Source organism: Arvicola amphibius, chromosome 4 (genome assembly GCF_903992535.2).
Source record: "Arvicola amphibius chromosome 4, mArvAmp1.2, whole genome shotgun sequence".
NCBI lineage: Eukaryota > Metazoa > Chordata > Mammalia > Rodentia > Cricetidae > Arvicola > Arvicola amphibius.
The window spans coordinates 70,685,987-70,698,495 of record NC_052050.1 but is presented as its reverse complement, the minus strand read 5'-3'; the positions used below and the strand labels follow the sequence as shown (position 1 = coordinate 70,698,495).

Genomic DNA, 12,509 nt, shown 5'->3' with positions numbered 1-12,509 from the left:
CCTCCCTCCCTCCCTCCCTCCCTCCCTTCCTTCCTTTCAGGAAATGGAATCAGAACACAGGGAAGCCTCCACACAGCCTGCATGTCCAGGACTTGGACAGTGTTAAGGACAGCTTTGAATGCCAGGTCAGTGACCATGGAGCCCATATACGATTGCATGCATGTCTGCATACACATGCGAACACACATACAGTGTTAGGACTTTAGCCCACAGCGTGTATGATAGGCATGAACATTACTGCTACACCCCAGCCCTGTGGAATTTGTTTGGTTTTGTTCTGGGAGACATGGTCTTGCCACATTGCCTGGGCTGGCCTCAAACTTGTGCACCCAGGTCATACTCTTCCCTGTGCCTTGTGAGCAGCTGAGACTGCAGGTACAAGGCTTGGAGAATATATTTCTTCACAGTTATGAGATTTATATACCAAAAAGTTCAACTTCCGGCATGAGATGTGTCTTTTCTGCTTAAAACTGAGTCCTGAGGCTGGGCGTGGTGGCACATACCTTTAATCTCAACACTCTGGAGACAGACACAGATGAGTCTCTGTGAGTTCAAAGCCAGCCTAGTTTACATAGCAAGTTCCTGGGTCCATAGTGGACCCTGTCTCCTCCCCCCAAAGGCCAATTCCTGAGCCAGTTTATATACCCATAATCCCAGCATTTAGGAGACTAAGGCAGGAAAAGCATGAATTCAAGGCCATTCTGACACACAGCAAAGACATCGTCATGGTCATCATCCCATGTGGTTAACTCACAGCCAAGAGCACATCATGAGACCCTGCTTAGGCTGGCCAGAAGGCTTGAGGAAAGACTGTTCATTCTGCAGAGTAGAGGAACTTCATCAATCTGGTCACAATAGAAGTTGCCCTAGGTTTCCGTCCAAGAATGCCTGTTCCAGTGCACTCCTTGCTTTATAGTGTGTTGGTGATGCTCAGACCTAGCAGGCCCACTGCACATTGAGCATGGCTGAGTGCATATTTTGTATTGTGCTGCTTTAGAAGCTTAGGAATGAGGGTTCTTGTTCTTTCACCTCCTCTGCCCCTAATGGTTAGCTAAGGCCTACCCAGCTCAGCCTCAGACTGTATGCAGAGCATGGCCAAGAGACAGAGTTCAGTTTTGTTTTCCAAGATAGGGTTTCACTGTGAAGCCTTGGCTGTCCTAGACCTTGCTCTGTAGACCAGGCTGGCTTTGAACTCACAGAGATCCACCTGTCTCTGCCTATCAAGTGCTGGGATTAAAGACCTGCACTGCCACCACCCAACCCAGAGTTCAATTTTTGATGTTTTTTAAACTACCTAGTGCTTCCAGTAGGTATGAGTCCCATTGAGCCAGAATCATGGTAGTGAGTTAGAGCCTTTACCGTGGACCACACCCTAGACCAAACACTGAGTTTCAATTTCACCAGTGTATTGTTTTAGAGGAACTAAGACCTCAGTGAGTTTACAGCAAGTTCAGTGGTAAAGCCAAGTTAGCAGTCAGAGTCATGGTCTCTTCAGCGTTATCTGGGCAGTCGTGATACAAAGATCCAGTGCTGCTGTCAAATTCCTTTGTAAGCAGTGAAACCCATTTTCCTGTCCATCTTTGGTTTCTGAGCTGGAAGAAGCCAGGCCCAGCTCCTTGTCACCTCCTAGAGGTGCAGCCACCTGGGCTCCAGCTTTGCAGAGATGTTCCGGCCCAGCTGGGACTGCACAGGCATGATAGACTACATCTTCCTGAGTGGTGGTTGTCTAGGCCCCTCCCTGCTCACACCTTCTCATGGAGACTGCTGGCCTGACCCAGAGCTTCCCAGGAGATGTCTCCTTTATGTGAGGAATGTGGTCACAAGATTTATCAGATCAGGACAAAGTGGAGCATTTATGAACTTTGACTGTTAAACCTCACAACAGCATGTTCTAGCCTGTAGGGTTTAGGCAGAAGGGTTAGTGCTGACCATCCTGCCAAGCGAAACCCTTTCTCTGGTTTCTTTCAGGACTCCACTGGCCTGTTTGGGACAGAGCAACAAGGTAGCAGTCCTGCCCTCAGGACTGCAGCCCACATCAGGGAACCAAGCCCTGTCCTGCAGGCTAAGGCCCAATCTTCTAAATGGGCACGGTTCCTCCTGTCACCTGGGAACAGCCCACATGTGGATGGAAACCCATCAAGGCCTCTGCAGGAGAGCACCAGGCTAGCTGACCCAGCACAAGCTGAGCAAGGGACCCTTGAGGCCAGAACTCCAGGGGAAGGCCACTTCAGCAGAGCTCCTGCCACTGTCCAGCCTCCCCAAACCACTCATACTGCCACACCCCAGCCAGAGAGGTCTAGCAGGAAGACCCTAGATCAGCCATGGGCCACAGGGACTCCTCAAGCAGATGGTAGGCCCTTGGCTCAAAGGGCACAGAAGGCCCCATCAATGCAACTGTACAACCTCTTTACAACTGGGGAGGACTTCGAAGATGACCTGTAGCCTTCACTTATACTCATGTGTGATGTGGTCCCTATATGCCAGTCCTCCATGCCACAAATGGGGGTGCTCTAGAACAAATAACCCATCAAACAGATTTCTCTTGTAACAGCAATAGTAAGGACCACAGGGTTGGTTAAAGTGCATATGCCGTTTAATTATAGGTTATTTAAAAATCAAGTCAGAGGAAGCTACATGGGGGGGGTTGTTTAAAAGCATTAACATTGGACACAAAAACTGAAGTGTGATCATTAAAAAGGGAGGCAGTATATGGTGAGAGCCTACACGAGTTCTCCATCCCCCAGGAGCCATATATAGGCCCCAGTCGCTGCCACCTTTGACTTACTGAGGATAGCCCCTCATAAACATAATGGTTCTATTTGTTCACTTTTAACAAAGAAACACAGAAGGTCATCAGGCTACAATTCTGGACTGCTGGTGCAATGCTGGCAGCAAGAGCAAGTGCAGTGTGCCTCTGCAGCTCCCTGGCAAAGGCCAGACTTAGGAAAGGCAGAGGAAGCTCAGCCACAAGCACCTGGTTGTGTTCCCAGGCGTCAGCATGCGCACTCTTGAAGCTCTCCCCCAAGTCACTCTCTCCTGCCCTGAAGGGCTTCACACACCTGCAGGCTCTGGAAGAATGCCAAGAAACTGGCCTTATAGAGGCCCTGCTGCTCTACAGGATGCAACTACAAGACAAAGGGGTGGGTCACGGGGCTTGGGCACAAGCACTGTCACAATGGTGGAGGGTGCTTTGAATACTGGATTGTGTCCAGAGCGGCTCCGATGTCATAATTCTTGGTCTGTAGAAGCCTGGTGAGCCAGCCACCTTCATCAGAGAAGCCCATGGACAGCATCTGCGAGAGCGACTCGATCAGCCGGGGATCAGCCTCTGCAGAAACAATACAGGAAAGTGAGGCGCCCTGCAACACTCCAAACACAGCAAGTCCTGCCTGCCAGGAAGACTCCTCTGTTTGGGCCTTACAGGAACCTCAGAGGTCAGCTTGTTTTGCAGGCTTTCCAGTCTTTCACAACTGTTCAACTCTGCCACTGTAGCACTGTAACAGCCAGAAGGTATGTAAGCAAGTAAGTGCAGTTATTTTCTAGTAAAGTTTTACTGCCGGATGTGGTGGCTCAAGCCTGTAGTTCCAACACTTAAGAGATGGAGGCAAGAAGATCATTCAGGGGCATCCTGGGCAACAATGAAACACCATCTCAAAAACAACCCAAACGAAAGTCTTTATAAAGATAATGAAATGTGACTCTCCTCTGACTGCCTGACTCCCCACCCTGTTGTTGTCTGGCATGTGTGTAATGTGTACTTGTGTCCCTTGTGGCCGCCCAGAGCTTTAGTAGGAGTCTCCTCTATTGCTCTCCATGTGACTGAGTTGGGGTCTCAGTGAACTCAGCTTACAAGTTCCATCTTGTCTAGCTAGCCAACTTTGAAGGGATTTTGCCTTCTGCTTGCTGAGACTACAGACACAGTTGCCACACGGCCCAGCTTTTGGCTTTTTACATGAGTTCTAGGAGCCCAGACTCTTGTCCTCACGCTTGCCCAGCAAGCACTGTATCAGACGAGCCAGTTCTCCAGCTCCCCTGCCCCGTTCTGCCTCCAGTCCAGAGCCTTACAAGTGTGAGATAAGTAATCAGTCTGCCACGGAGGTGCAGAGGTCTCACTGTGTAGCCAGGATGGCCTTTAACTCATAATAAAGCCCCTCCCCAGACTCTCATGCAACCGTTTGCTGCCACTCTGCTCTAATGCAGGGAAAATAAGCTTTGAAACCTCAAGGCCAAATCTGGCCCAGAGATAAGTTATTCACCTGAACACCATTATCCTGGGAACATGGGAGCTGGCTGCTTTTTTTGCAGGGTGTACACTTGGGACTTACCAGCCCAGCCCAGCACTTTACACACTGCCTGGCTTCTACTGGGGCCTTGGCCGTGGTGCTAGCCATTAAAATTTGCAACCCCCGAGAAAATGGTGTGTAGGGTCTAAGTTCACTTCATTGGCGTAAGACGGCCCAAAACCAGTGTTGCCTTTTCTGTCACATCTGCCTTCTCAGGACATCTGGGTATTGAGATTTAGAAATTCCTAAAATGAGATGAGATTACTGTTGCCTGATGCAGACAGAAGAGGTCAGACCATGTTCTAGTTTTCTCTGATGTTAGCTGACACCCCACCAGGCAGTGTGCTGCAGGTAAGTCTACAACCCCAAAGCCACCCTGAACTACACAACTAGGTACTGCCTTTAAAAACAAATACTAGCCAGGCAATGGTGACATATGCCTTTGATCCCAGCACAGGTGGATCTCTGTGAGTTTGTGGCTAGCCTGGTCTACAAGAGCTAATTCCAGGATAGGCTCCAAAGCACAGAGAAACCCTGTCTTGAAAAACCAAAAAATAATAAAAAAAATTAAAAAAAAAAAATCCCAGCCAGGCAGTGGTGGTGCATGCCTTTAATCCCAGCACTCGGGAGGCAGAGGCAGGCAGATCTCAGTTCGAGGCCAGCCTGGTCTACAAGAGCTAGTTCCAGGACAGGCTCCAAAGCTACAGAGAAACCCTGTGTTGAAAAAACAAACAAACAAAATATTCCAGACCATGCTACCCTTTTCTGTGCTGCCAAAACCAGACACAGGATAGGATACTCTAAAAGCAAAGTAAAAGAAACCTCTGGTGACCACATGCCTGGTGGGAGATGTGGGTACACAGCAGCTTCCTTCAGTCCTGTGGGCCCTTCCTGGGAGGGGTCTAGAGAGCTTGGTCCTTCTGATTCTGGCATCTGCAGAGACTGGAGTTCACCTGTGGACGGGTCCACTTCTTTGGAAGACAGATGGGTCCAGTCTTCATCCCCTCCTGAGCAATTATCAGACTCCATCTGTTCCTACAATATAATCTGCTGTGAGCACAAGCATGAAGTGACTGGCCAGTGTGACCCCACTATCTGCTCCCAGCCAAGTATGGGAATCCCAGGCACTAGAGAGAGGCCTACACCAAGTCTGTTTTGTTTTTTTCATGATGCCAGGGCTTGAACCCAGGATCTCATGTACATCAGATAAACGCCCCATACAGAGTTACGGCTTTAAATGGGAGTAAGATTTTTCTCTATAGAGTTCTGTCAGAAGGCTCCAGAGACTGAAGACACCACAGAGATAACAAGGACAGAACCCCTCTGGCTGCAAGATGCCTGGGGCTGAGGCCAAGATACCAAGCAGGCCAGTTAAAGGTCATGGGAGAAAGCAGACCTACCTCTGGCTGTCCCACTGACTCCAAAGCGATCTTTCTCATTTGCTCTGTCAGGGACTGTGAGGTGCCTTCGCCGGCCTCATCAGGTTTGCTGACTTCCGAAGAGCAGCTGCTTGGCTGAGTGCTACACTTGTCTTCTGTGCCCACGCTGGAACTTTCTGGGGAGGTGGTCATCAGGCGGCTTCTCTTTCCTCCATGTTCCACATCAATGTCAACCTCAATGCCTAGAGAAGGAGGAATAGAGCCATCAAGTCCAGATGCCTCCCCTGCACGTGTTATCAGTGACTCGGAGGACTGGGACACTGGCAGCTAGCCAATGATACAGAGGCTGGACTCAACCCCAGAACCACATAACCATGTGACATGACAGACCACGTGACAACCCCCATGGGCTGAGCCCAACCCCAACCCCAGCCCTGCTTGTCCCCAAAGCCTGTGTTTGTCAAAAGACCCAGTGACAGACAAGAAAGGCCCTGCTACCTTGTGTCCTAGGTGTCAGTGACCACAGTCTCTGAGCCAAACACAGCACTGGGCCACAGTAGTGGCCTTCCTTGGCTGGTTCTCAGATAACCTACCAATAAAAGACCGTGGCTCTGGCTTACCAACCTCTGCCTTCTGAGAGGTTGTGCCAACTCCTTTTTCCTCTGGGCCTCTGCTCTCGTACAATCCATTAGAGGCAGTTAGCATGTGAGTCATCCCCTGCTTAGTTCCTCAGAGAGCTGGGGAAGGAAAACTCCCATGACTTCCACAAGAGCTGAAGCAACGCTCAGTTTAAACTACCCAGAGTCTTTTTTAGAAAGTTTGCTGTCTTGTCAAACTCCAGGTATTCTACTACTTAGCAACTCCACACAATTCAAAGGCCTTTATCCTCCCAGACGACCTCTGAGCACTGCAAAATAATGCCTGCTCTCTCACGCGAAGATCCCAGTGGTCCTGATATGCCCACCACCAGCATGGACTGGTGTTAGCTAGTGAGAGCAAGAGGGTTCTGGGAAACCCCAATAGAAGTCAAAAGCATTGTCATGACCAAGGATGGACTAGGAACTGAGCTGAATCCACACTCTTATCTGTCTACTGAAGGACTCACTTTCCAAAATGACTAGTTTTCACACTTAGACACACACAAACACACTAACTTAACACACTTCAAAGCACCCTTTGCCAGGGACCCTTGTCTCCCCCAAACCCAAGTACCACAATTCAGACTTGTCTTCCAGAGAAGCTGCCGCAGCCCCTGAAAGCTCATCTATTGGATGAAGACAACCTCACAAGTGAACTACAATCCTCCAGAGCCCCACTATATCCTAGCGTGAGCCCTGCTTCTCTCCCAGCAACAACCCAACTGATACTGTGCCACTCTGACCTCCTTGGAAAGCAATGAGAGCCTGGTTCTCCAGAGCCTCTTACTTCAATGCCAAGGCCATTCAGTCTGACTGAACTGCTTTATCTGTACTTGGTTTGGCGTCAGAATCGAAGAGTCTTTTTTCTTCTTCTTTTTTTGGTTTTTCAAGACAGGGTTTCTCTGTGTAGCTTTGGAGCCTTTCCTGGCACTAGCTCTTGTAGACCAGGCTGGCCTTGAACTTACAGAGATCTGCCTGCCTCTGCGTCCCGAGTGCTGGGATTAAAGGCATATGCCACCATCGCCTGGCGAATCAAAGAGTGTTACCACAGCTACACCACATCTCTACCTAAACTATTAACTGCAAGACCAAGATGCTACTGTTGCCTCAAAACTGCATCCTGGGGCAGCATGAGCAGAGATGGTCTTGGCTTGCAGCAAGTGGTGGTGATACCTAGTAGCTATAAGGAGGAGGAGAGACTAGAGGGGGTGGGACACCCTCTCATCAGCATTCCTTCAGGACTGGACACAGCCTCCTAACACTGCAGACATAGAACAGGGTGGGCAAGCACGTCCTAAACCACACCAGTGTGCCCCAGATACAGTACCTAGGGCCACAGTACTGAGAAGTGACACTGCCCCCCCACCCCAGCAGAGCTCTGCCCGCTGCAGAGCCAGGCATGACCCAGAGCACCTGCCTCTAGCACTTTCTCCCTGCTCCCAGAAAGATTTGTGGGTTCTCAAATGAGGAGAAAAAATCCCAGCAGGCCAAGACAGGAGGAATTCTACAAGTTCAAGGCCAGTCTGGGCTACACAGAGTTCTAGGCCAACCTAAGCTAACATGAAACCTTGCCTAAAAAGAAAGGAAGGAAGAAAGGAAAGGAAGGAAGAAAGGAAAAGGAAAAAGAAATCAGCTGCCTGCTTTCAAGTCTAAAACTCAACTCACTCAGATCAGAAAACAGAAGCCGTTGTTACCCCAAAGGCTAGCCCACGCACCCAAAGATCACCCTCCCCACTGGCTCATTCTACCTTACTGCAAAGCTCAAGAATTAGTCAGGAATTCAACCTTGAGGCACCCATTCCAGTCCTCAGTAAAGGTTAATTTACGCAACACAACCTTGCTGGTGTCGAGAACACAGATCTGCCCTGGCCTCTGCAGCATGCCAGAAAAGGCTGCCAAAGGCCACTTGCACACTGAGTCACTACCACTGGGCGTCCCACAGGATGGCCAGGAAGCTCACTCACCTAGAGGGCTGAGGGCAGCTGCCACGCTCTCCCCTACGTTCTTCAAGAAATTGACACTGGGATCCTCTGCCGGACCAGAAGCTGTTGATTTCACAAGAAGAAAAATGAGCTCAAATTCTGTGACTCTGCCGCTCATCACAGGCTTCTGTGCCAAGGTCCCCGTCATCTAGGTGATCACCGTCCTGGGACCCCTTGACCACACTTGAGGCTTCTCTTCCCTCCCACACTGCACCCTTGGTTCCCCAGTGAGTCACATGTTGGCCAGAGGCTCAGTACAACCAGTATATAAATATTGACCTTGTCCTAGATATGCTATTTACTCAAAATCAACAACTAACCCAGCTGGCTGTTCTGGTACAAGTCTGCAATCCAAGCACTCAAGAGGCTGAGGCAGGAGAATCTCAAGTTTAAGGCCCTCTTGTGCTACATGGTGAGTTCCAGGCTAGCCTGGGCTATAAAGAGATCCTGTCTCATGGAAACAAGAAAAATTAAAAAGCAGAATCCCAAAATCTAGAATGAAGAGCTATGTGAGTTTTTTCCTTTTAGGTTTTGAGACAGGGTCTTATGCCAAGGTTGGCCTTAAACTCCTGATCCTTTTGTTCCTACCTCCTGAGTCCTGAGATTACACTATCTGTGCTGCCACATGGGCTTTGTGACCATGGCATTTTGTTTTTGTCTTTTAAGATTTGAGCAACTTGAAGGGCAGGGCAGGGCAGGGCAGCCCTGGGGGGACAGTAGTGGCCTTAGCCACCTGTTTACTCACTTGTAAAATGGAAATGCATTGTCTCTGCAGGGTTCTTAAGAGATCTGATGCCATGGATAGGACAGACTGTAGCACAATGATGGAACCCGCATGTATTATGTGCAAAGAACTTAGGTCCTAAGTTCAACCGCTATATCCCCCCCGGGGGGGGGGGGGGGTTGTAGTGTAGTGTACTGCTTATTGTGGGCACTGCTGGACTTTAGGCTATAGGGATAGCTTGACCAAGGGCCTACCTGAATTGACTGGTTACTTATGACACCCCAAAGCCAGTTCAAATACCAGCCTTACCTGACTCGGCTGTAGGGCAAGGGCGAGCATCCCCTGCTCGAGGAGGACGTGGGCTCCAGTTCCCCGGAGGACCCATCTCCCAGACAGGCCAGCCAAAATGTCCATGTTTCAGCTTCCGAAGCCAGCGGCCATGATGATGGAAGCCCTGGGCAGAAAACAACAAGACAGGGCAGTGAGGGGTCAGGGTTTCCAGGTCCCACCACCCTGTACCCCCTAGAACTGCAGATAACCAGCTCACATCAGGGAGGTGGCCAAAGGGGTTGGGAAAGATGAGCTTGCTGTGCTCCCTGTGCAGGCCCTTCCCCTCGCAGCTGCTGCACAGGTCATAGTCTGGGCACACGCTGCACTTGTAGCGAGTTCCCACCACAGGCCCATTGCAACCATCACAAATCACGTTGGGGTGCACCATGTTTCGGGATGCCTCCTGAGCACATGGTGGGCGATGGTCCCGCCGGCACTCCTTCTTCTCTGTAGGGAGAGTTAAAAACTGTTAGAGCAAGTCCCTGAAGTTCTCCCTTGTCACTGCAGCCCTGCTGGTCAGAGTCCATCCAGAATTCAGTTGCTTAGGACAACCTCGTATGAGGTCAGGAGGTCCCAGGCCCTGCAACTGTTAAACAGCAGGAGCCCTGTCTGTACCTCCTGCATCTCCCAGCCCCTAGAGCTCATCCTCTTTCTCTATAAGGGCAGCCCATACCTTTAATGTAGATGCGGAAGATGTCATCTTTCACATAGGACATGGCCATTGTCAGCTCCTCATCACTGGAAAAGGCAACCAAATCCCCGTCCTCATCTGTATGTTTTAAGAGACAATACATCAGAGCCAGGGACACAGCTCAGGAGCCAAACGCTGACCTAGCAGGCACTAGACAGAAAATAGACAGCAGAGGCACCCAGCTGCGTACCCATTGCTGCAATGGAAGACAGCCCAAGGCTAAACAGACATCTGCAGAGGCTCTAGGCTCAGCCTGGATACTGGGGCAAGCAGCAATATGGCCATTCGCTCTGACACAACTGGATGGTCCTGGATTACAGTTCTGCACAGAAGGCAGCGCACATGTGAATGTGGGCCCAGCCTCCCGCCAAAACAGGGTGTCGAGCTCTAGGAGTTGTAATTACAAGTAGTTGTGAGCCGTCTAGTGTGAGTGCTAGGAACAGAAGCTGGGTTCTCTGGAAGAGCAGCTTTAAACCATCGAGCCATCTCTCAAAGCCCTCTGGCTGTTTAATGTTAGCACACTGGTACTGGGATTACAGGCAGGCTTGTATGTTTACATGTTAGCACACTGGTACTGGGATTACAGGCAGGCTTGTATGTTTACATGTTAGTACAATTCGTCTTCACGCTCCTCATATATGCCAAACCACCCGTGTGCAGGCTGGGCTAAGCCTGTGGGCAACCACTCAGCCAGCAACACTACCATATAAGAGAGGTGACCTCAATAGCTACCAACAGCACAGTGCCTACCAACTAGAGACCAGATAGACTAAACATGACATATCCAAACATTATTCTACACACACACACACACACACACACACACACACACACACACACACACACACACAATGAAGTATCACCCAGAGATGTAGCATTCAAGTCCTTGCCTAGCATATGCAAAGCCCTGGGTTCATGCCCCAGTACAGGAGGGGGAAAAATACTGGTGAGAGCTACAATACAAATGGGTCTCCAGCATATTAATAAGTGAACGAACAAAACTACACCGTAAGACTCCATTTATACACCAGGCAGTGGTGGCGCATGCCTTTAATCCCAGCACTGGGGGGGGGGGGGGGGCAGAGGCAGGCGGATCTCTGTGAGTTCAAAGCCTGGTCTATAGATTGAGCTCCAGGACAGTCAGGGTTATACTGAGAAACCCTGTCTTGGAAAACCAAAATACATATTAACAAAAATTTATAAAACAAGAGATCCTAAATTGAACGTGATAGCAGTTACACAATTCATTTTTAAAAAAAAAAAAAAAAAAAAAGGCAAGGAGCTTGGAGGCAGCTCAGTTGATAGAGTACTAGCCGAGCAGGCATGAGGCTCTGGACTGGATCCCTAGCAAAATATAAAGCAGAGGACGCTGAAGGAGAATTTGGTGGTAAGGGCCAGCCCGCCACACAGTGAGACCTGTCTCTGCTAATACAAAAAAATAATCTTTATTCACTTAATTTTTTCTCGAGACAGGGTTTCTCTGTGTAGCTGTGGCTGTCCTGAAACTCGCTCTGTAGTCCAGTCTGCCTTCCAAGTGCTGAGATTAAAGGCGTGCGCCACCACTGCCTGGCCTCTTTATACACCTTTTACTGGGTGAATTACACAATAACTCAGTTACACGGAAAATTTTCTGGCCAGGAATAGTGATGAACACCTGTGATTCCCTACACTGGGAAACAGACAAAGAAGATTGAAGTCGGGTGAGGCCACCCTAAACCACACGGGCTTTCAAGGCCAATCAGGCTACGTGGCTTTACCTCAAAAAAAAAAAAAAAGACTGCCGGCCCAACAGTCCTCCGCACGATCTTAATACCGTCCCCTCCCAGAGGGAGGGCCTTGGCCTGGGCTCTCTCGTCAACAATTCCTAGCCCCACCCCACGCAGCCACCAGCCACTCCAACGCAAGAGACTGAGCTAGTTCCGGGGTCCCCGACCTCCCCGCCCCCGCCGCTTGTTTACCCGCGTCACTCCTCTCCACCCCACCTCCACGTCTGTCGGTCCGTCCGGTCCCCGCTCTTCCGGGGCTTTACCTGAAGCCACCGCCACCCGGCGTTACCGCCTCACAGTCGGCGGGAGGTCAGCTGTCACCCCAACGGCCGCCTGACCCCCCCCCCCGGTCCCCGCGGGGAGGCAGAGGACGCCCTGCCACGTCCTCGCCCAGACCGGCCCCACCATGGCCGAGCAAGGGTGGCTTCCCCACCCCGGCGGCCCTAGCCCCTCACCGCGGTAGTGCGCCTGGAAGCCACCAGGCCGCAGCGCGGGGAACAGCGTGGCCACCCGGCTCAGCAGCCTATCGCACGGCCCTGGGCCCGCCGCGGCCTCGGCTTCCGCCTCGGGCTCCGGGCTAACGCAGAAGCTGAAGCGGCGGATCTCGCGGGCCGCCTCCTCCTTGCCCAGAAGATAGGCCTTCACGGTGAGCGACGCCATAACAGCAGACTCAGTAGGGACGAAACAGCTGGGCAGCTGCTGCTGCTGCTGCTGCT

The 12,509-nt window shown here is 50.8% G+C and overlaps 2 protein-coding genes across 3 annotated transcripts in view; one reads left to right on the top strand and one right to left on the bottom strand.

The window, feature by feature from the left end:
• Positions 1-3,514, top strand: part of LOC119812501 (MRN complex interacting protein) — a 25,512-nt gene extending 21,998 nt beyond the window's left edge. The window contains exons 6-7 of the mRNA XM_038327210.1: positions 41-125; positions 1,969-3,514. Of these exons, the coding sequence (XP_038183138.1) occupies positions 41-125; positions 1,969-2,442 (559 nt within the window). The 3' untranslated portion in view covers positions 2,443-3,514. The remainder of the gene's footprint in view (positions 1-40; positions 126-1,968) is intronic.
• On the bottom strand, positions 2,576-12,509 carry Sqstm1 (sequestosome 1). 2 transcript variants are annotated; one of them, XM_038327208.2, is made up of 8 exons: positions 12,249-12,509; positions 10,010-10,105; positions 9,554-9,783; positions 9,316-9,460; positions 8,265-8,345; positions 5,684-5,904; positions 5,123-5,318; positions 2,576-3,328 (listed from the first exon to the last, which is right to left on the bottom strand). In XM_038327208.2, exons 1-8 carry the CDS (start codon positions 12,451-12,453, stop codon positions 3,171-3,173), a joined length of 1,332 nt encoding a protein of 443 aa, XP_038183136.1. In that variant the 5' UTR covers positions 12,454-12,509; the 3' UTR covers positions 2,576-3,170. The 2 variants fall into 2 exon arrangements, with proteins under 2 accessions (XP_038183136.1, XP_038183137.1); XM_038327209.2 differs by having other exon boundaries at positions 5,237-5,318.

Excerpts from the sequence above, each read along its gene's own strand:
- Sqstm1 (XM_038327208.2), bottom strand. The coding sequence starts at position 12,453 with ATGGCGTCGCTCACCGTGAAGGCCTATCTTCTGGGCAAGGAGGAGGCG. Across the intron at positions 10,106-12,248 it reads CTTCCAGGCGCACTACCGCG|ATGAGGACGGGGATTTGGTT; the intron begins GTGAGGGGCTAG and ends TAAAACATACAG. Across the intron at positions 9,461-9,553 it reads CCTTTGGCCACCTCCCTGAT|GGCTTCCATCATCATGGCCG; the intron begins GTGAGCTGGTTA and ends TTTTCTGCCCAG.